Source organism: Crotalus tigris, unplaced genomic scaffold (assembly GCF_016545835.1).
Source record: "Crotalus tigris isolate CLP2741 ecotype Arizona unplaced genomic scaffold, ASM1654583v1 scf7180000018864.669028, whole genome shotgun sequence".
Lineage (NCBI taxonomy): Eukaryota > Metazoa > Chordata > Lepidosauria > Squamata > Viperidae > Crotalus > Crotalus tigris.
This window is the reverse complement of record NW_024097244.1, coordinates 418,488-441,838: the sequence shown is the minus strand read 5'-3', so window position 1 is coordinate 441,838 and position 23,351 is coordinate 418,488. Positions and strand designations below refer to the sequence as shown.

The window sequence follows — 23,351 nt, the reverse complement described above, 5'->3', positions numbered from 1 at the left end:
CGCACCACTTGCACCACTTCAGCAGAATCGGTAGATAATTTTTTGTTGCCCAGGCCCAGAACATACTTCCAGAAGCAGCATCCACACAGAGAACTGGTTGTTCACATATTTGAATCCCACCACTGGATGGATGGATGGATAGATAGATAGATAGATAGATAGATAGATAGATAGATAGATAGATAGAAAGATAGATGATAGATAGATAGATAGATAGATAGATAGATAGATAGATAGATAGATAGATATAGAGATATAGAGATTAGAGATAAAGATTAGAGATAGAGATTAGAGATAGAGATAGAGATAGGGATAGAGATAGAGATTAGAGATAGGGATAGGGATAGGGATAGAGATAGAGATAGACAACAGAATAACAAACATTGAAAGGGACCTTGGAGGTCTTCAAGTCCAACCCCCTACCCTGGCAGGAAACCCTATACCCGGGGTCTTCAAACATGGCCCTTTTATGACTTGTGGACTTCAACTCCCAGAATTCCTCAGCCAGGCATGCTGGCTGAGGAATTCTGGGAGTTGAAGTCCACAAGTCATAAAAGGACCAAGTTTGAAGACCCCTGCCCTGTACCATTTCAGACAAATGGCTGTCAAATCTCTTCTTAAAAACCTAGAACTAAAGAGAAATTTCTTGATAGAACAATTAACCAGTGGAATGGCTTATCTCCACAAGTTGTGAATGCTCCAATACTGGAGCATTTGGAGAAGAGTTTGGACAGCCACTTGTCTGCTTGAGCAGGGGGCTGCACTAGAAGACTCTTCAAGGTCCCTTCCAATTCTGTTATTCAGTTATTCAGATCTTACTTTGTTGCTGAGGCCAAATAAAGTTAGCAAAATGCTTCCGCCGTCTGAGGCTTCTTGTATTGCACCCTGCAGGAGACAGAATCTCATGAGGTCATTGATGCTGAAGATCAAAATGACATCTGCTTGGCCTCTTTATTTATGCCGTGCTTTTTTAAACAGTTGCTGTCTTGATGTTGAAAGTTGAAATTTCTAGCTTATTCTGGCAATAGCTCAGCTCCGTCTTTCCGCAAAGCTGCCATTTGTGTATGACATATTGCAACCCTACTCTTTTGAGTTTTCTTGCTCTTTTTTATCACAGGCAAATTACACTGTGTGTTGTTTGGCTAACGTGCCACATTTTATTGAGAGCTGGCACTGGGTGTTCATGAAATTTCTCAGGGTAAACACAAGCTGCGATCTCTCTTTGCACAGTTTCTTCCTTCTGTGGCATCGAGCGATGCTCACCTGCCAGAATCAGAAGGACATTATTGAAGTCCACTCTCCAGCCCCATGCAGTATACTAGGGTTTCCAACCTGGCAACTTTAAGTGTTTGTGGACTTCAACTCCCAGAATTCTGAAGTGAGCTGAAATGAGCCAAAGTGCACAAGTCTTAAACTTTGCAAGGTTGAACACCCCTGGCATACACCACCAACTTCTCAACCATCCCAAACTCAATCCAGATGTTTGCAGGAAAGAGGTTTTTCACCTGAGCAATTGTACATCTGAAGGTATTCTCTCTTGGTGGAGAAACATCCTAGTGACTGATTATTTGTGAAGTTAGCTGTATGACTCTTATCGTTAGGGTAAGGAGCAGAAAACAAAGCAATCTTAGTACTGTGTTGCTAACATTTGTAATTTCTTAAAACATTTCTTCTAGAATGGAATGGAATGGAATAGAATAGAATAGAATAGAATAGAATAGAATAGAATAGAATAGAATAGAATAGAATAGAATAGAATAGAATAGAAAATATGGAGTGGAGTGGAATAGAATAGAATGGAATGGAATGGAATGGAGTGGAGTGGGGTGGCGTGGCGTGGCGTGGAGTGGAATGGAATAGAATAGAATAGAATAGAATAGAATAGAATAGAAAATATGGAGTGGAGTGGAATAGAATAGAATAGAATGGAATGGAATGGAGTGGAGTGGGATGGGATGGCATGGCATAGAATAGAATAGAATAGAATAGAAGGAACCTTGGAGGTCATCTAGTCCAACCCCCTGCTCAGGCAGGAAACCCTATACCATTTCAGACAAATGGTTGTCCAATCTCTTCTTAAGACCTTCCAGTGTTGGAGTATTCATAACTTCTGGAGGCATCTAAAATAGGCATCTGGATCTCTGTCTTGTTTATGGAACAATGTGAGAATTTCTTTCAATCTTCTCTTGGGTGGACTTCAGCCTGTTCTTCTGCATCTTGTATTCTAGAGAGAGCTCTGATCATCTTCTGCATGACATCCTTTCAGGTGTCTCAGTAGCGTTTTCATATCCTCGTCCATCTTCTCTCCTTGAGGCGAAACATCTGCTAACGTGTCTTGGTCTCTTCATCAGATCAAGCTTCTCCTTCATGATAATCCTATATTTCCTGGAACCCTCCCTGATTTACCTCAGTAATTCTCAATTATTGATTATTACATTGTTAGATTATATCTCAATAATTCTTATTCCTGTCTTTCAGTGGATCAACTATCCCATCCAGTCTACTGCTAATGACACCAGCTTATGTCCTTTCGCGGTTTATTACAAGTCGTTAAATCATTGGTTCCGAACTGTATCTTGTTTCATTCCATTCAGCACCTCTTTCTGGTCTAATGAGGAAGTATTAATGAACTCAATTTTCAAGCCAGCTACTGTATGTGGTCACTAATTAGAATGCAGCTTGCTAATTAGAATGTCACCGGTGAGTTTGTCAAAGAAGAACTTACTGACCTTCCATGAAACTTTAAAACTTTGTGATGTTTTTAATCTGGTTTCATTGTGAGCTGTACGGAGTTGTGTATGTGGGATGGACAGCTGTATAAAATGAATGAATGAATGAATCAATCAATCAATCAGTCAATTAATTAATTTCCAGTATTTGAGGGGCTGCCACAAAGAGGAGGGGGTCAACTTATTTCCCAAAGCATCCGAAGGTAAGACAAGAAACAATGGTTGGAAACTAATCAAGGAGAGACGCCACTTGGAATTAAGGAGAAACTTCCTAACAGTGAGGAAAATTAGCCAGTGGAATGGCTTGCCACCGGAAGTTGTGGGTGCCTGATCACTGGAGGTTTTTAAGAAAAGACTGGATAACCACCTATCTGAAATGGGATAGGGTCTCCTGCTTGAGCAGAGGGCTGGACTAGAGGACCTCCATTAAAACAATGTTTTACTGAAATCAAGATATGTTATGTTGATAATGTTCCCACAATCTATTAAGTGTCTTTTTAAAAAGTAAGATTTTGAGTTTTAAATCTATTCAAAGTGAAGATTATTCCCTACCGTGTTTCTGTCAGTTTGGACTTTCAATTTTTTCCCTTTGTGTTGATCTTCACAATGGTCTGTTGAAAAGCATACTCTCTTGTGACAGAAGATTGAACCAATATAGGAGTTGAATTACATTGTGGTTAGCATTTTAGTGTCTTAACTAAGCAGCTCTTATGCTACTTATTTCCACTTCCTTTATTTTTGAACCTGTGTGGGAAAAATGTCTATTTTTGTTCTTGCTTTCACCTTATCTTATGAGCCATGGTTCTGAGAAGTAGACTAGACTAGACTAGACTAGACTAGACTAGACTAGACTAGACTAGACTAGACTAGACTAGACTAGACTAGACTAGACTAGACTAGACTAGACTAGACCAGACCAGAATAGAATAGAGTATAGAGCAGAGAAGAGCAGAACAGAACAGAATATAGAATAGAATAGAATAGAATAGAATAGAATAGAATAGAATAGAATAGAATAGAATAGATATTGGAATGGAATGGAATGGAATGGAATAGAATAGAATAGAATAGAATAGAATAGAATAGAATAGAATAGAATAGAATAGAATAGAATAGAATAGATATTTGAATGGAATGGAATGGAATAGAATAGAATAGAATAGAATAGAATAGAATAGAATAGAATAGAATAGAATAGAGCTGGAAGGGACCTTGGAGGTCTTCCAGTCCAGCCCCCTGCTCAAGCAGGAGAACCTATACCACTCAGACAAGTGACTGTCTAATCTCTTAAAAACCACCAGTGATGGAGCACCCACAACTTCTGAAGGCTCTGTATCTGCTCACTGTTGATCATTTATTTATGATTTCTTTCTTTCTTGGATGGTCATCCCCACCTTTCCTGTTCTTTAATAACCTTCAGTGATGGAGCACCCACAACCTCTGGTGGAAAAGCTCTTTCACTGATCAATTGTTCTCAGTGTCAGGAAATTCCTCCTTAGTTCCAGGTTGCCTCTCTCCTTGACTAGTTTCCATCCGTTGTTTCTTCTCCTGCCCTCTGGTGCTTAGGAGAATAGCTTGATCCCCTCTTCTTTGTGGCAGCCCCTCAAATACTGGAACGCTGCTATCATGTCTCCCTTATTTCTTCTTTTCTTTAGACTAGCCAAACCCCAGTCCTGCAGCCGTTCTTTGTATGTTTTAGTCTCCAGGCCTTGGATCATCTTAGTTGCTCTTCTCTGATTTTTTTTCCAAAGTCTCAACATCCCTTTTGTGATATGGTGGCCAAAATTGGCTTCAGTATTCCAGGTGTGGCCTCAGTAGGGTTTTATTAATCGGTACTTGATTCTATGCTTCTGTTTATAGCATTCTTCTGGCATTTTTACATCTCGTTGCTGTGTCTTTTTGCTCTGCATTGAACTGTTTTTAAGTTTTCACTATGTTTTTGAGCAAATTTGCTGGTGGGTCTAGGACAGGGGTAGGCCACTTTGGCCCTTTGATGACTCGTGGACTTCAACTCCCAGAATTCCTCAGCCAGCACGGCTCAGCTTGGAAACTTCTCCCTTTCCCCTCAGCATGGCTGGCTCAGGAATTCTGGGAGTTGAAGTCCACGAGTCATAAAGCGGCCTAGGGCAGGGGTAGGCAACCTTGGCTCTTTTACGACTCGTGGACTTCAACTCCCAGAAGTCCTGAGCCAGCATGGTTCAGCTTGGAAACCTCTCCCTTTCATGTCAGCGTGGCTGGCTCAGGAATTCTGGGAGTTGAAGTCCATGAGTCATAAAAGAGCCAAGGTTGCCAACCTTTAGATTAGGCCTAGGCCGCTTTTTGACTTGTGGACTTCAACTCCCAGAATTCCTGAGCCAGCATGGCTCAGCTTGGAAACCTCTCCCTTTCCCCTCAGCGTGGCTGGCTCAGGAATTCTGGGAGTTGAAGTCCACCAGTCATAAAAGAGCCAAAGTTGTCTACCCCTGGTCTAGGACAACTCGTCACAATCAAGTCGCTACAGAACAACTCGCTTGTGGGACAATTCAGCACTGCATTAATCATTTCGTTCAGTTGCTTTTATTATCGTGACCCTGTTTCCGTCGAAATTTATTGTAAGTCCTGTACCTCCGGTTTGCCTTTTTTTCTTTTGTTATTATTGGCCACAGTTCTGTTGAAATTAATTTAACTTTTGCATGTGTTGAATTGTCCCATGACAAGTTGTCCCGTGGAAAAATTGGCAATGGTGAGTTCCATTCCATTCCTGCAGTCTTCCATTTTCCCCTCTATTAAAAGTGCTTGCTGTTGGGCTTTTAATATGGAAATCTGGAGCTTCTTTTCTCCCTTAGTTTCTCAAGCCAAGGAACCCTATTTAATATCACTCCAAGTTTCCAAAAATCACTTTATTTCCCATTCCAACATCTGTGATCCACCACCTTCATTAACTCCCAAGTTAATATTGCCAGCTAATGTTCTAGTCTCTCTCTCTTGTTTGGTTTTGTAAATCTTTGTGCTCCTCTGTGAATAGTGTAGCTCCTGGTGTTTTCATTAAAGATGAAAAATTTCCATCAAACTCCTGCAAGAGTGTGCTATCAGCAAATAAATACCACATTGTTTTCCGGGTGGAGAGCATTGGAACATATAACTGCAGGATTCTTCCTTTCCTTTCTTTTCCCTTCCTCCCTCTTTCCAATACCTATTTTTCCTCCCTCCCTCCCTTCCTCTCTCCCTCCCATACCTTCATTTCCTTCCTCCCTTCCTTCCCTCCCTCCCTCCCTCTCACCCACAAATTTCCTTCCTTCCTCCCTCCCTCCTTTCCTCCTTCCCTGCTATACCTTCATTTCCTTCCTTCCCTCCCAATCACCACCCATTCCTTCCTTCCTCTCTCCCATACCCTTCCTCCCTTCCCTTCCTTCCTCCCTCACTCTTCCTTCCTTCATTTCCTTCCTTCCTTCCTTTCTTTCCTCCCTCCCATACCTTCATTTCCTTATTTCCTTCCCTCCCTCCCTCTCACCCACATCCTCCCTTCCTCTCTCCCTCCTTCCCTCCCTCCCTCCCTCCCATACCCTTCCTTCCTTCCCCTCTCCCTCCCATACCTTCATTTCCTTCCTCCCTCCCTTCCTTCCTTCCCTCCCTCTCACCACCCGTTCCTTCCTTCCTCCCTCCCATACCCTTCCTCCCTTCCCTTCCTTCCTTCCTTCCTTCCTTCATTTCCTTCCTTCCTTCCTCCCTCCCTCCTTCCCTCCCTCCCTCCCTCCCTCCCTCCCATACCCTTCCTTCCTCTCTCCCTCCCATACCTTCATTTCCTCCCTCCCTTCCTTCCCTCCCTCCCTCCCTCTCACCCACAAATTTCCTTCCTTCCTTCCTCCCTCCCTCCTTTCCTCCTTCCCTGCTATACCTTCATTTCCTTCCTTCCCTCCCTCCCTCTCTTCCTCCCTCCCATACCCTTCCTTCCTTCCTCTCTCCCTCCCATACCTTCATTTCCTTCCTCCCTTCCTTTCCTCCCTCCTTCCCTCTCACCCACAAATTTCCTTCCTTCCTTCCTCCCTCCCTTCCTTCTTTCCTCCCTCCCTCCCTCCCTCCCTCCCTCCCTCCCTCCCTCTCTTCCTTCCTTCCTTCCTGATTAACAACGGCCATTTAGGGATTCCCTCTTAGGCTCTTGTGCCAAGCTTTTTTTGGGGGGGGGTCTGCCTTACATTCCTGTTGCAGTCTTTCTTTACTCAGTAGGAAGGATAATCATTCAATTATCCCCCAGTGGCAATCAGAGGCTCTCTGGACAATCCCGCTGCAATCAGTCCCTCTTCAAGCGGTGGCCCCCTCCCTCCTCCTTGACCCCGAGCACAGCACATCTCTGCCAATGAGCCTCTTCTCTGCTCCCTCCTCCCCTCTTCCTGGTCTCATCCTTCTGTTAACTCCTGTTTGTTTTCCCCCTTCTTCGCTCTTATCCTGTGTGTGCATCCACAATATGTTCCTCATACATCTGTTCCTGTATAGCTGTCTGGGTTTTTAATTCTTTTTTTAAAAAAGACATTGGCTTTTATCTTTGCATTCTAAATACAGGTAGTTCTCGGCTTACAACAGTTCATTTAGTGACCATTCAAAGTTACAACAGCACTGAAAAAAAGAGACTGTTTTTCACACTTAACGACCCCATGATCACATGGTCAAAATTTGAACGCTTGGCAACTGACTCATATTTATGACGATAGATAGATAGATAGATAGATAGATAGATAGATATGGATAGATAGATAGATAGATAGATAGATAGATAGATATGGATGGATAGATAAATAGAGACAGACAGACAGACACCTTATGTGAAAGTGAAATAGATAGATAGATAGATAGATAGATAGATAGATAGATAGATAGATAGATAGATAGATAGGGATGGATGGATGGATAGATAAATAGAGACACACAGACAGACAGACAGACATAAGGTAAGTGAAATAGATAGATAGATAGATAGATAGATAGATAGATAGATAGATAGATAGATGGATGGATGGATGGATGGATGGATGGATGGATGGATGGATGGATGGACGGACAGACAGACAGATAAAAGGTAAAGGTAAGTGAGATAGATAGATAGATAGATAGATAGATAGATAGATAGATAGATAGATAGATATGGATGGATAGATAAATAGAGACAGACAGACAGACACCTTATGTGAAAGTGAAATAGATAGATAGATAGATAGATAGATAGATAGATAGATAGATAGATAGATAGATAGATAGATAGATAGATATGGATGGATAGATAGATAGGGATGGATGGATGGATAGATAAATAGATAGACAGACAGACAGACAGACAGACAGAGAAGGTAAGTGAAATAGATAGATGATAGATAGATAGATAGATAGATAGATAGATAGATAGATAGATAGATAGATAGATAGGCAGAGATAGACAGATAGAAGGTAAGTGAAATAGATAGGTAGGTAGATAGACAGACAGACAGACAGATAAAAGGTAAGTGAGATAGATAGATAGATAGATAGATAGATAGATAGATAGATAGATAGATAGAGTCACAGAACCATAGAATCATAAAACTATAGAACCATAAAACCCTAGAACTATAGAATCATGGAATTATAGAATCATAGAACAATCGAACCCTAGAATCATGGACTCCTAGAGTCATGGAATTGTAGAACCTGAGCACCTCAGAATCACAGAGTCATGGTGCTGGAAGGGGGCTCGGAGGTCTTCTAACCCAACCCCCTTGCCGAAGGAAGGATTCCTTATAACATCCCAGAACAAATAGCAACATCCCAACCTTTTCTTAAGCCTCCAGCGATGGAGCACCCATCACTCCGGAACGCCAGCTGTTCCCCTGATTATTTCTTCTCTGTGTCGGAAAATTCTTCCTTATTTCCAAGTGGGATCTCTCTTTTGTGAACTTCCGCCCCGTTGTTTCTTGTCCTGCCCTCAGGTGCTTTGGAGAAGAGATTTTATTTATTTATTTATTTATGAGACTTATATACCGCTTTTAAGTGCAAGCACTCTCTAAGCAGTGCACACCAGTAAGCAATGTATATATATATATATATATATATATATATATATATATATATATTGACATTGCCCCCAACAATCTGGGTCCTCATTTTACCTACCCCGGAAGGATGGAAGGCTGAGTCAACCTTGAGCCGGTGAGATTTGAACCGCTGACCTGCTGAACACAGTCAGCTAAAGTGGCCTGCAGTACTGCACCCTAACTGCTGCGCCACCTCGATGGAATTCCCCGCCCCCCTTCTTTCCATCCCTCAAATCACTCTCCTTCTGCAAATTTCTCTCTGGAAGAGCCTTCTCCTTTGCCCGCCTGGCTATTTAATTAAGAAGCTAAGACTTTTTTTTTTTTTTTGCATTATTAAAACTGTGCGATGCAGCTTTTCTTTAAAGCCCACCAGGATGTGTGGTGTGTTTTCCCCCAGTCACACTTGATCTCTTCTTCTTGAGGAGACTGCTTAATAGAGAGTGAGGAGGGAGTGTTTAATTGTTAATGAATCGGGGCTGCATTAAGATGGCTCTTAGGCTCCATTTTATTCCCTATAATTAAGCGGACGGTCTGCGGACGTGCAAAATCGTGCAGAAAAGGGACCTTTCAATCCTCCCGTCCTTTCGCCAGTGGTCACACCCCGTTTACCCGTTATGCCCTCTCCGATTTTTCAGGCCAATGGCAAGCGGAGCAGGTTTGGGAAGAATCATGATCAGACGCAAACCACAAACGCATTCCAGGTCTTTTTAATTTGGAGTACTAGAGTGCATTTTTACTGTAATATGGTTTAAGAATGGAGGCCTTCGCACTATGGTGCTGGGGAAGACTCCTGCGAGTCCCCTGGACTGCAAGGCGATCCAACCGGTCAATCTTAGAGGAGATCAACCCCGACTGCTCTTGAGAAGGCCAGATCCTGAAGTTGAAACTCAAGTACTCTGGCCACCTAATGAGAAGGAAGGACTCACTGGAGAAGAGCCTGATGCTGGGAAAGATGGAGGGCAAGAGAAGAAGGGGACAACAGAGAATGAGGTGGCTGGATGGAGTCACTGAAGCAGTAGGCGCTAGCTTAAATGGACTCCAGAAGATGGCAGAGAAAGCCTGGAGGAACATTGTCCATGGAGTCCTGATGGGTCAGACCCGACTTTGCAACTAACAACAACATGATTTATTTAGCGTAGGGTCTTTGGTGCTCTCTGAACTTGTTTTTTTTTTTTTCTTGCAGACGTTTCAGGACCCAGCTAGGGAATATCATCAAACTCATATTTACAAACTCCTTTGCTTCTTTTATCTTGGGTTTTCTTTGGATCCCTTGTTTTTGTTTTCCATAGAGCGATAGGGTCCTTGCCCCAAAGAACTTACAGACAAAGGGATATACTCGGTGCAAATCCTCCCGTTAAAACAAGCAAACAAATGCCCTTTAAAATCAAAAATTATTGAAACTTTCTCCAGCTCCCTTAGTTTTTTTTTAAGGGCGAAGAAAGTCACACCTCCCACTTCACAGATTGTTGTTGATACCTGCTTTGCAAAGCAGTTCTGTGTTAAAATGCAAATTGAAAGAGTGTATTAGGTTATGGGAGAGAATATTTGTAGCTCAGAGTTGAACTGGGGGGTTTTCTTGGTGCTCTCTGAGCATGGGGGGTTTTTGAAAGGTTTCATTAACAAACTAGGTAACATCAGTGCTAGAAGGGAGTGGGTTTGCATGGAGGAGGAGAAGGAGAAGGAGGAGAGGGGGAGGAGGAAGAGGAGAGGAGGAGGACTGTGGGCTGTTGGGTACTTTCTGAGCTTGGTAGTAGAGTTTGCAGACTGGAGGAGAAGAAGAAAGGGAAAGAGAGGAGGAGGAGGAGGAGGAGGAGGAGGAGGAGGAGGACGACAATTGGGTCAATGGTGCTCTCTGAGCTTGGTGGTTTTCTTTCAAAGGTTTCATTAACAAACAAGGTAATATCAGTGCTAGAAGGGAGTGGGGTTTGTGGAGAGGAGGAGGAGGAAGAAGAAGAGGACTGTGGGCTGTTGGAAACTTTCTGAGCTTGATAGTAGGGTTTGCAGATTGGAAGAGAAGAAAGGGAAAGAGTGGAGGAGGAGGAGGACAATTGGGTCAATGGCGCTCTGAGTTTGGTGGTTTTCTTTCAAAGGTTTCATTAACAAACTAGGTAACATAGTGCTAGAAGGGAGTGGGGTTTGTAGAGAGGAGGAGGAGGAGGAGGAGGAGGAGGAGGAGGACTGTGGGCTGTTGGATACCGTATATTCCGGCATATAAGACGACTTTTGAGAGCGATGAAACAGCCTCCGAACTCGGGGGTTGTCTTATACGCCGAGTCGTCTTATACGCCGGAAATAAGGTAGTTTCTGGCGTATAAGACGACTTTCTAGGCATGCGACTCGGCGTCGATCATCTTATGCGCCGGAAATAACGTTATTTCCGGCGTATAAGACAATCGATGCCAAGTCGCATGCCTAAAAAGTCGTCTTATACGCCGGAAATAACGTTATTTCCGGCGTATAAGACGACTTTCTAGGCATGTGACTCGGCGTCGATCATCTTATGCGCTGGAAATAACGTTATTTCCGGCGTATAAGATGATCGACGCCGAGTCGCATGCCTAGAAAGTCGTCTTATACGCCAGAAATAACGTTTTCCGGCGTATAAGACGACTTCTAGGCATGCGACTCGGCGTCGATCATCTTATGCGCCGGAAATAACGTTATTTCCGGCGTATAAGATGATCAACGCCGAGTCGCATGCCTAGAAAGTCGTCTTATACGCCGGAAATAACGTTATTTCCGGCGTATAAGACAATCGATGCCAAGTCGCATGCCTAGAACGTCGTCTTATATGCGACTCGGCATCGATCATCTTGCGACTTGGCGTGATCGTCTTGCGACCCGGCGTCGAACTCGGGGGTCGTCTTATATGCCGGGTCGCCCTATACGCCGGAATATACGGTACTTTCTGAGTTTGGTAGTAGGGTTTGCAGACTGGAGGAGAAGAAGAAAGGGAAAGAGAGGAGGAGACAGAGGAGGAGGAGGAAGAGGAGGAGGAGGAGGTCACACAATCATCATTCAGGCACTAAATATGGTTCAACATATTTAGCAAACCCAATTGCCCTTATTTAGCAATAGCAATAACACTTATATACCTCTTCACAGTGCTTTTACAGCCCCTCTCTAAGCGGTTTACAGACTCAGCCTGTTGCCCCCAACAATCTGGTTCCTCATTTTACTCCTTTCGGGGAGAGCTGAGTCAACCTTGAGCAGGTCAGGATCGAACTGCTGGCAGTGAGCAGAGTTAGCAGCCTGCAATACTGCATTCTAACCACGGCGCCACCAGGGATCCTGTAATATATGTTAAGCGCCAGGAGATTCAGGCAGTTCGAACGAGTACAGAGATTTATTCCAAGCTTAAGTTCTCTACAAGAATCTGACCAACTAACAGACAAGGGAAATGAGCGGGAGATAAGAGAAGCATCCACGATAGACTGGACTTAGATCTCTTGCAGGCGCACAGGGACTGGTGACTTATGAGGCATTTGACCCCTCCCTCGGGCTCAGCCTGGTCATCTCCTACAAAATGGTCACTAAACAAAAGTAAATCAAGGGCTATACCTGTATCTTGGCCACCTCATTACCTTTAAGAAGTCAAGGTGCGAGGTGGCGCAGCAGTTAGAGTGCAGTACTGCAGGCCACTTTAGCTGACTGTGTTCAGCAGGTCAGCGGTTCAAATCTCACCGGCTCAAGGTTGACTCAGCCTTCCATCCTTCCGGGGTAGGTAAAATGAGGACCCAGATTGTGGGGGCAATGTAAATATATATATACATTGCTTACTGGTGTACACCGCTTAGAGAGTGCTTGCACTTAAAGCGGTATATAAGTCTCATAAATAAATACACACAACTTCCATCTGCTCACAGCATGGAATTTCTTTAGGGAAGGTTGAACCCGTGGCAAGGATGCTTTTTGCTAGCATTGATCTAATCTGTGATGGGTTTTTCTTTTTTTTAATCCTTTCCCAGAGATCTCTCTTACTGGGAGTAAGAGAGTAAAAGAGTTGGAAGGAACCTTGGAGGTCTTCCAGTCCAACCCTCTGCTCAAGCAGGAGAACTTACACCATTCTGGACAAATGGCTGCCCCGTGTCTTCTCAGAGACCTCCACTGATGGAGCACTCACAACCTCTAGAGCAGTGGTGGCGAACCTATGGCACGCATGCCAGAGGCGGCACTCAGAGCCCTCTCTGTGGATGCACGTGCCGTTGCCCCAGCTTTGCCTCCCCCCATGACCTCCCCTTCACCAGCAGCCTCCCTGGAGGAGAGTCATACCAGAGCATGGCCCATATGGAGCAAGGCAAGGACATGGCAGCCAGGCAGTATAGACAAGACTCTGCCCTCACACCCCATCGCGCACAGTTGATGCTGTGGGGTGTCTGGGTGATATGGCGGGCCCTGGAGGCAGTGAATGGCCCTGTGGGCAGGCAGCGTGGGGGTGGGGCGGGGGCGGGGCAGGAGGTGGGGTGGGGGCGGGGCCAGTTTTTGGGCACTCGGTCTCTAAAAGGTTCGCCATCACTGTTCTAGAGGCAGGTTGTTCCACTGGTTAATTGTTCTCACTGTCAGGAAGTTTCTCCTTAGTTCCAGGTTGCTTCTCTCCTTGATGAGTTTCCATCCGTTGCTTCTTGTCTTATTTCTGATGCTTTGGAGAATAGCTTGACTCCCTCTTCTTTGGGGCAGCCCCTGAGATATTGGAAGAGTGCTATCATGGCACTCACAATTTCAGGTTGTTCCACTGATTAATTGTTCTGACTGTCAGGAAGTTTCTCCTTAGTTCTAGGTTGCTTTTCTCCTTGATGAATTTCCATCCATTGCTTCTTGTCCTGCCTTCAGGTGCTTTGGAGAATAGCTTGACTGCCTCTTCTTTGGGGCAGCTCCTGAGATATTGGAAGACTGCTATCCTGTCCCCCCTTGTCTGTCTCTTCATTAAACTAGACACACCCAATTCCAGCAACCGTTCCTTCAGAAGTTTTGGGCGCTCCATCACTGGAGGTTTTTCAGAAGAGACTGGACAGCCACCTATCTGAAATGGTATAGGGTCTCCTGTTTGAGCAGGGGGCTGGACTAGAAGGCCTCCAAGGTCTCTTCCAGCTCCTATTCTATTCTAAATTCTATTCTAAATTATCATCATTATTATCATTATCATCATCATCATCATAGTGGAAGGGACTTTGGAGGTCATCTAGTCCAACCCCCTGCTCAGGCAGGAAACCCTACACCATTTCGGACAAATGGCTGTCCAGTCTCTTCTTAAAAACTTCCAGTGTTGGAGCATTCACCACTTCTGGAGGCAGGTTGTTCCACTGGTTAATTTAACTGTCAGGAAATTTCTCCTTAGTTCTAGGTTGCTTTTCTCCTTGATGAGTTTCCATCCATTGCTTCTTGTCCTGCCTTCAGGTGCTTTGGAAAATAGCTTGACTCCCTCGTCTTTGGGGCAGCCCCTGAGATATTGGAAGGCTACTATCCTGTCCCCCCTGATCCTTCTCTTCATTAAACTGGACATACCCAATTCCATCAACCATTCAAGCATCCTTTGGTTTAGTAAGCATTCCAGTCTGTGAAATCTGGACTACATAAGGAAGAGGATTATGGCTGCTCTGGAAATGTCACATCTACTTTCCCTGTTAGTGTTGCCCAAGGAGGGGAAAGGATGTGACATGCAGATTCCTGACGTGTACGTGAAGCGAGTCAAGCATGAAGGAACAGAGATCAGTCAGGACTAGAAATTATTTCCTTGCCTTAACCTTCTGTTCCTGCAAGGGCCAGATGGAAGGAGATATTTGAAAGATTCTCCTGAAGTTGATGAGGGTTGAGTTCTGAAGGAGAGAGCCCAGTGGTGGGATTCAAATAGGTGAACAACCGATTCTCTACATGGATGCCACTTCCGGAAGTCCATTCTGGGCCTGAGCAACAAAAAATTAGCTATCGGTTCTGCGAAGTGGTGCAAACTGGCTGAATCCCACCGAAGGAAGGAAGGAAGGAAGGAAGGAAGGAAGGAAGGAAGGAAGGAAGGAAGGAAGGAAGGAAGGAAGGAAGGAAGGAGTGGTGGGATCTAAATATGTCAACAACCATTTCTCTGTGTGGATGCCACTTCCGGAAGTCCGTTCTGGGCCTGAGCAACAAAAAATTAGCTATCGGTTCTGCGAAGTGGTGCAAAATGGCTGAATCCCACCACTGAAAGAGCCTACTGGTTAGGGATGGAGGGAAGAAAAGAGTACCAGCAGAGGAGAAAGGAGGACCTAACTATGCCAAGTTAGAGGAAAAGAGAAAGAAGAATGACTTAGTATGGTCCAGTTCAGACAGGAGATTTTAATATCTATCCTGGCATTAGTTATGCATAGTTAAAGGAGGGATGGAGATCTGAGGCATATCTCTATCATATTTACCATATCTCTACAAAGGGAAGAGAATATTTATAGCGCAGGATTGAACTGGGGGCTCCTTGGCGCTCTCTGAGCTTGGTTCTTTGCTTGCAGATACTTCATTACCCAACTAGGTAACATCATCAGTACTAGAAGGGAATGGGGTCTATAGAGAGGAGGAGGAAGAGATGGAGGAGGAGGTGGAGGAGGAGGAGGAGAGGAGGAGGAGGAGGAGGAGGAGGAGGAGGAGGAGGAGGAGGAAGAAATTGAATAATGAATAATGAAACAATGAAATTGAATTGTTGAATTGTCCCACAGCAAGTTGGCCCGGGTAAGTTGACCACAGTGAATTGGCTGTGGCAAAGTGGCCGCGACGAGTGGTCTCATTCCAAAATTCTCTTAACAAATGTTTAGCTCAGCCAAGGAAATTTTGGAGCTCAGCTGTGTCGTCAGTCGCGGAATACCTATATTTTACCTTACAACACTCTCAATAAGATTTACATATCAAAGAAATACATCCAAAGAGATTCCACCTGCAGAAACTCACTGATAAATCATGGTTTCTGTCGGGGGGGGGGAATCCCAAGATTCTGTACTTTATTCCAAAATGTTTGCATTAAAATGCCTATTGAAGTCTGTGTGATTCACGCATCCTCGCCTGTGCTTTGTTGCCAGGGATTTTGATATTAATCTTGGAAATGGGCTAATTTTTAAAATTTTTATATATATATATATATATATATATATGACATTCTCTTAGTACATGGACACGTTCAGCTGAAGAAGAAATACTAGCATCTCACCAGCCAGAAATAACTTCCCGCTGAACGAAATTTCCCCAATATCTAAAAGAAAAATAAATCAGCCCCAGGAAGATTCAGCATTCAAGATTCTAAGGCAGCAAAAGTACGATATTCAAATTAAGAGAGAGGAGGGGGGAAAAAAAGTAAGCCATTGAAATACATGTAGTCCTTGAGTTATGACGGGTTGCTTAGTGGCCGTTTTGAAGTTACTACAGACTTTCCCAAGGCTGCCTATGACCCACTTTCAAAATTCTCACGGCTTCCTTTCTATCATTGTGTTTATGCCCTTTGCAACACCCACGGTCACATGATTGTGAATAATGGTGATGATGATGAGGATGAGGATGATTTATTTATTTATTTATTTATGAGATTTATATACCACTTTAAGTGCAAGCACTCTCTAAGCGGTGTACACCAGTAAGCAATGTATATATATATTGACATTGCCCCCAACAATCTGGGTCCTCATTTTACCTACCCCGGAAGGATGGAAGGCTGAGTCAACCTTGAGCCGGTGAGATGTGAACCGCTGACCTGCTGAACACAGTCAGCTAAAGTGGCCTGCAGTACTGCACTGTAACTGCTGCGCCACCTCGGAAGGGACCTTCAAGGTCTTCTAGTCCAATGCCCTGCTCACACAGGAAACCCTATAGCAGTGATGGCGAACCTTTTAGAGACCGAGTGCCCCAAAACTGGCCCCGCTCCCACTCCACCCCCGTGCCCCACTCCCGCTCTGCCCCCCATTCCCTGCCCCGTCACAGGACCACTCACTGCCTCCAGGGCCCGCCGCAGATCGCCCAGGCAGCCCAGCAACGCTATGGCGGCCACAGCCTCTGCCCGCGCCCTGCAGCATCAACAGCATGATGGGGCGTGAGGGCAGAGTCTTGTCTACGCTGCCTGGCTGCCATGTCCTTGGCTGCGCTGCTCCGTGTGGGCCACTCTCGGGGGCGACTCTCCTTCAGTGGGCTGCTGGAGAGGAGGAGGTTGCGGGAGAAGGCAAGGCTGGGGCAACGTCACATGTGTCCACAGAGAGGGCTCCGAGTGCTGCCTCTGGCATCCGTGCCATAGGTTTGCCACCACTGCCCTATAGTATAGTGTGGAATTCTCTGCCAAATAATTTTAAGTCAATGAAAGCCCTTGGGTTTGCTTTCCTTACTTTGTTTGGATCATCTTATGCTTGTGAGCAGCTGTTTCCAGCTTTGAATGATATCAAAACAGACGAACAGATGACCTGAGTGCTGCATGTGTTGCTCTCAAACTTACAAAGTATGAGCCCAGGTTAGACAAATTATCAGCAGGCATAGAACAGCAAAAATCACATTAATTGTTCAAAAGCATGCCAAATGCACACTTTTACCTTTCAATAAAAAGCTGTTTGTATCATTGAAAGCTATAATAATAATAATAATAATAATAATAATAATAATAATAATAAAGTTGGAAGGGACCTTGGAGGTCATCGAGTCCAACCCCCTGCTCAGGCAGGAAACCCTACACCATTTCGGACAAATGGCTGTCCAATTTCTTCTTAAAAACTTCCAGTGTTGGAGCATTCACCGCTTCTGGAGGCAAGTTGTTCCACTGGTTAATTGTTCTGTCAGGAAGTTTCTCCTCAGTTCCAGGTTGCTTCTCTCCTTGGTTAGTTTCCATCCGTTGCTTCTTGTGCTTTTCTTTTAAGACAAAAGATGTTAATGTATGAGTTGTTTTTTTCTAAAATAAAACCTCAGTATTCAGGTTACATTGCCGTGTTGGCACTTTGCGATGCATAAGTGGGTTTTGGGTTGCAGTTTGGGCACTCGGTCTCTAAAAGGTTCGCCATCACTGCCCTATACCATTTCAGATAAATAGTTTATGAGGGGTTTTTTTTTTGCCAGAAACCAGCATTTAAAGGCATTCCTCGACTTACGACCATAACAACATTTCTGTTGTTAAGAGAGAGACTTGTGAAGTGAATTTTGCCCCATTTTATCACCCTTCTTCCCACAGTATTATTGTAGTTTTTAAGTTAATAACATGCTTGTTAAACGGATCTGTCTCCCCATTGACTTTTGCTTGTCCGACGGTCACAACGGGGGATCACAGGACCCCCGGACACTGCAACCGTCATAAATAGGAGTCAATTGCAATTTAATTGAGTAAATGAAAGTAGTAAGATAATAACTGCTGCAATAATAGGTTTGTTTTAGATACGATAGATAATTTTGTTGAGATTTAAATTTTACTTAATAGGTTGAAATGTTTTGGTTTTTTTGTTTGTTTGTTTTTACTTTGTTTATATAGAAAACTATTTTGTAATAGCAGAAGAGTTAGAGAGATCTATGATAAGAGAAGAAAGGGTATTAATTAATGATGTATTAAATTAAGAGATGGAATATATATGAAAATATTAGAATATTATTCTTGGAATATTATGTGTTGTAGAAGGGATACCCAAAGTCTTATTAATATGTTTGTTTAAGATTAATTGGAATATGTTAATTAAATAGTGGAGCTTAAAAGCAGGAGTGATTTATATAGATGTAGTAGGGATGATTTTGTGGATTGATTGAATTTTAAGAAGAAATAGATTAAACTAAATTTGTTATATTATGTGAGGGAAATAGAGGGGGAAATTTTAAGGTATTAATTTTAGCTATACATATATGACTTGTTGTGCTATGATTGATTACCCTTTCACCACGGTGTTTTCCTGATCGTCTTGATGTAAAAAATAAAAAAACAATAAAATTTGTCTTAAAAAAATAAATAAATAGGAGTCAATTGCTGAATTTTTAATCACATAACCCAGGGATGCTACAACCGTCATAAATATGAGTCCGTTGCCAAGTGTGTCCACATTTTGATTGCATCCCCATGGAGCTGCTGTAACGGTCGTAAGTGTGAAAAATGGTCGTAAGCCACTTTTTCCAATGCCGTCGTAATTTCGAATGGTTACTAAATGAACAGTTGTATGTCAAGGAATGCCTGCGCTTACGATTTCTGGCAACAAACGTCCATTGGATATCCTAGATTTGCTTAATAACCACAACGTTCGTATAATGGCTGTGGCGCTTGCTTAACAAAAATGTTATAAAATCAGGGTGACTTGCTGAATGACTGCCATGATAGACGACCCTAATGCCAGGCTCAATCACGGTCATCAGTCAAGGATTTCCTGTACTTACTATTAAACGTTGGTCCACAGAGGTTCTCTCATGAGCGTCTCCACGTTTCTATCTTCTCTTTTTTTCAGAATGCGGAAAAAGTGCTCGTCCCTTCGGTCACGTTGATCGTTGGCTGTGGGGTGTCTTCCTTGACCCTCCTTCTCCTGATCATCATTTATATCTCGGTCTGGAGGTAAGACTTGGACTTCTCAGCATCGTGTATCTCAACTTCCTTTCCTCTTTGGAAAAAGTTTGCAGGGGCTCCTGAAAATTAAGCGGTAGCTTAATCGCTACTGCGATGGTAGCGATTAAGCCAAGCTAGAAAGCAACAGATCCTTAGCCTGGTCCATCACAAGTAGATGTTCTTCAACCTACTAGGGTTGGGTCTTGGGTCTACCAGCTGCTGGACCAGGGGTCCCCAACCTGTGGGTCACCAGGCCGTGTGAGTGGCTGGGCGGTGCAGTTTGTGTGGCTGAGCGAGCACAGTCCCACTTGCGCAAGTGTCACGAGTATCATGGGCATTCACAACCCCACTCATGAGAGTCACCACGAGGGTCACGGGCGTTTGCAGCCCCCCTCGGGCAATGCTCAGGGCCCATCACTTGAGCGATGGGTGTTCATGGACACGCATGCATGCGCTCATGCATTCACCCACACACACAGACAAAACCATGCCTACATTCCACACTCCCACCCACTCCGGGCCACCAGTCCCAAAAGGTTGGGAAACTCTGTGCTAGACCTTAGCAGTGAAAAATCAATGCAAAACTAGAAAGAAATTGAGCAATTCCCGAATTCTTCACATCCTGGTCTCTTTATTTAGACACTTAAAAAAATATGAACAGAGCTTTTTTGTTTTTGGGGGTCGTTTGCATTTAGAGAATTCCAGAACTTGAAGTCAACACATCTAGAAGTTGCTAAAGTTCAGAAACACTGTGCTAGATTACGCAATTCTACTGTGAAGGGGGACAGTTTCATTTTTGAAGGATAGTTCAGAAATATCCTATGGCTTTTAGCATATTGTGGCAGTTAATTGCTGGATATTTATTTATGTATTTATTGATTGATTAAATTATGTGGTGCTCATCTCACTGTCAAGTGACTCTGGGTGACGTACCACATCGTAAACGCAAGGACCAAAATGTTAAAACTTTAAATATCAAAATGAACGGAGATGAAATAAGTAGAAAGCCGAAATACAAGGGGGGGGGGATCTTCTTCCTGGTTCACCAACCACTTCCATCATTGAACGACCCCTTTGGGATCACAGATCAATTGGCAGACCTGAGTTCTCAGGCTCTTGCAGAAGACCAACAGGATGGGGAAGGGTTTCATCTCAATGGAGGGCATGTTCCATAGGATGGGTGCCACAGCAGAAAAAGTTTTCTTCCTGGACCTTACCAGCTGAAGACATTCCTTGGCTGATGTGGGTCCACAGAAAGCCCCATTCTGACAGAGTGAGTGGGGTGGGTCATTCCCGTTGGGGTAGACTGGACCCATGCCACGAAGGGCTTTGAAGCTCATAACCAACACCTCGAATTGGACCCAGAAGTAAATCAACAATTATATTTTATTTATTTTTGTTTGTTTGTATCCAACTTTTTACGAATAACTCAAGGCAGTTAACATGTCCAACATACCTTCCTTCTCCTATTTTTCCTACAAGAACAACCCAGTGAGGTGCGTTGGGTCAAGGGAGAGGGATTGGCCCAAAGTTATTCAGATGGCTTTTGTGCCCAAGGCAGGACTAGAATTCACCATCTCTTGATGATTGGCTCAAAGTCAACCAGTCAGCTTTCATTCCTAAGGCAGGACTAGAACTCACCGTCTCCTGGTGATTGGCCCAAAGTCAACCAGTCAGCTTCCATGCCTAAAGCAGGACTAGCACTCACCATCTCCTGGTGATTGACCCAAAGTCACCCAGCCAGCTTTCATGACTAAGGTGGGACTAGAACTCACCATCTCCTGGTGATTAGCTCAAAGTCAACCAGCCAGCTTTCATTTTCAAGGCAGGACTAGAACTCATAGTCTCTCACTTTCTAGTCGGGTGACTTAACTACTAGACCAAGCTGGCTCTTGGATATATCTATGATATGTTGAAGTCAATGAATTTTTGCGAAACTTGAGTCCCCACCTCTTAATTTAAAAGTACCCATATTGTTGGCAACTCTGATAAAAAGGCAGACTGTATTTCATTTTCCAGGAACATTAATATATATTTTTGGAATTAGCCTGATTAAAACTTTAATTTTACCTACCGTATATGCCGGCGTACAAGGCGACCCGGCGTATAAGACGACCCCCGTCTTTATCACCGGGCCACATTCCTAGAACGTCATCTTATACGCCGGAAACTATCAGTATTTCTGGCATATAAGACAACTCGGCATATAAGACGACCCCCGTCTTTGGCGCCGAGTTTAGCGCTCGCGGAAGTCGCCTTATACGCCGGCATATACAGTAAGTACAAAGCAGTGAGGCAGCTTTGTGACGTGAAGGCAGTGGTGGGATTCAGCTGGTTCTCACCACTTCAGCAGAACCGATAGCTAATTTTTTTGTTGCCCTGACCCAGAACGGACTTCTGGAAGCAACATCCACGCAGAGAACCGGTTGTTCACGTATTTAAATCCCACCACTGGGTGAAGCTGATAGTTAATGCCACATTGCAGGTAGATGCAGAATTTCTTTCATTAGATGTCTACCTCATCTACCTCCACAACATCTCAATGGCTTTCCTAGGACTTCCTCCCCAAATTTCAGCCTCCCAACAATCCTTGGAGTTAGGTTAAACGGAAAGATGAGGTTATCTCAAAGTTCCGGGGAGTTCTACAACTGAGGTTGGATTCCTGATCCTAATCTACTGTCCTAACCACCACACCATGCTGTCTGTCCTATTGAAAGTCAAAATTTGACACCCTTTCCCTCTCCTTCTGCTTCCTTGTTCCCTTTTTGCAGGTATATCCGCTCCGAACGTTCGGTCATCCTGATCAATTTCTGCCTTTCCATTGTATCTTCCAATGCTCTTATCCTGATTGGACAAACTCAAACCCGTAACAAGGTAACTCTAACTCTGCTCCCATCTGGAATTAAAACCTTCGAGGCCAGTTCTTTTACTTTCCTTCTGCTAATGATTTTGGGGTCCAAAACTAGGAAAGATATACGTCATTCATTTGTGCATCGCATAATGGAGGGAGCACACTTAAAGCTTTGTCTCCATCCTGACGTGCCTGCATGCCTCCACACAAAGGCATCTGAGAAGATGCTTTTAGCCATTCTTTGGAAAGTGCTGCCCTGAAGCATGAAGCAAGGACAGGATTGATTTGTCAAGTTGAATGAATTTGATCTCTTTGCTTGCAAAGGAGAAAATGACCTCAGCGTATGAGATATATAAGAGATATTAAGACATATAAGAGATATTAGGACAAAGAAGAGACACTATATTAAGATATGTCTATACTAAGTCCTTGAGAAAGATGGGATAGATGGACAAAAATGCCAGATTTAGCATGAATTAATATATATATATATATATATATATATATATATATATATATGAGATACTGTGTTTCCCCAAAAATAGACCTACCCCAAAAATAAACCCTAGCCCGATTTTTCATGTCTGCACCAAATATAAGCCCTATCCTGAAAATAAGCCCTACTTAAGAGCTGGTGCAGCTGCCCACCCGCCCATTCTGTCTGCTTGGCAACAACATGAGGCGGAGAGGGTGCTACAACGACAAAGCAAAGTGATGGGGGGGAAGACAAAGCGAGGTGGGGGGTGGAGATCGAAGAGATATAAGAGGTATTGAGCTATGTAAGAGACAATACATTTATATACATACATACATACGTACACGTGTGTGTGTGTGTGTGTTTGTGTGTGTGTGTTTGTAGGTCTTTGGTTATTTGGGTTTTCTCCCGCGTAAAATTGGAAGTGTCTTGGCGACGTTTCGACGAAGTCCCATTCATAATCTTCAGGCTGGTGTTTTCGGCTTCATGCTTCGAGGAGCAATGTGTGGTCTTAGCTGTTTCTTCCTTTTAACTGCCAGTGGGGGTATGAACTGATTGGGTGGGAGCTTGGCTGTGTTCTGATTGGGTGGAGGTGTGTTCTGATTGGTTAGGGGCTTGGCTGTGCTCTGATTGGATGGGGGGTTGGCTGTGCTCTGATTGGATGGGGGAGTGTTCTGTTTGGGTGGGGGCTTTGTTGTGCTCGTGTTAGTCTGAGTTGCAGGGGCATGACCACGAATGCAAAGCCAAACAGCCAAACAGCAACGCA

General features: G+C 43.9%; 1 protein-coding gene across 10 annotated transcripts in view; it reads left to right on the top strand.

The window, feature by feature from the left end:
• Positions 1–23,351, top strand: part of ADGRB1 (adhesion G protein-coupled receptor B1) — a 281,838-nt gene that overhangs the window by 197,922 nt on the left and 60,565 nt on the right. For all 10 annotated transcript variants that reach the window (XM_039357090.1, XM_039357092.1, XM_039357084.1 and 7 more), the window contains 2 exons: positions 19,165–19,268; positions 22,031–22,133. In XM_039357090.1, coding sequence (XP_039213024.1) covers positions 19,165–19,268; positions 22,031–22,133 — 207 coding nt within the window. The remainder of the gene's footprint in view (positions 1–19,164; positions 19,269–22,030; positions 22,134–23,351) is intronic.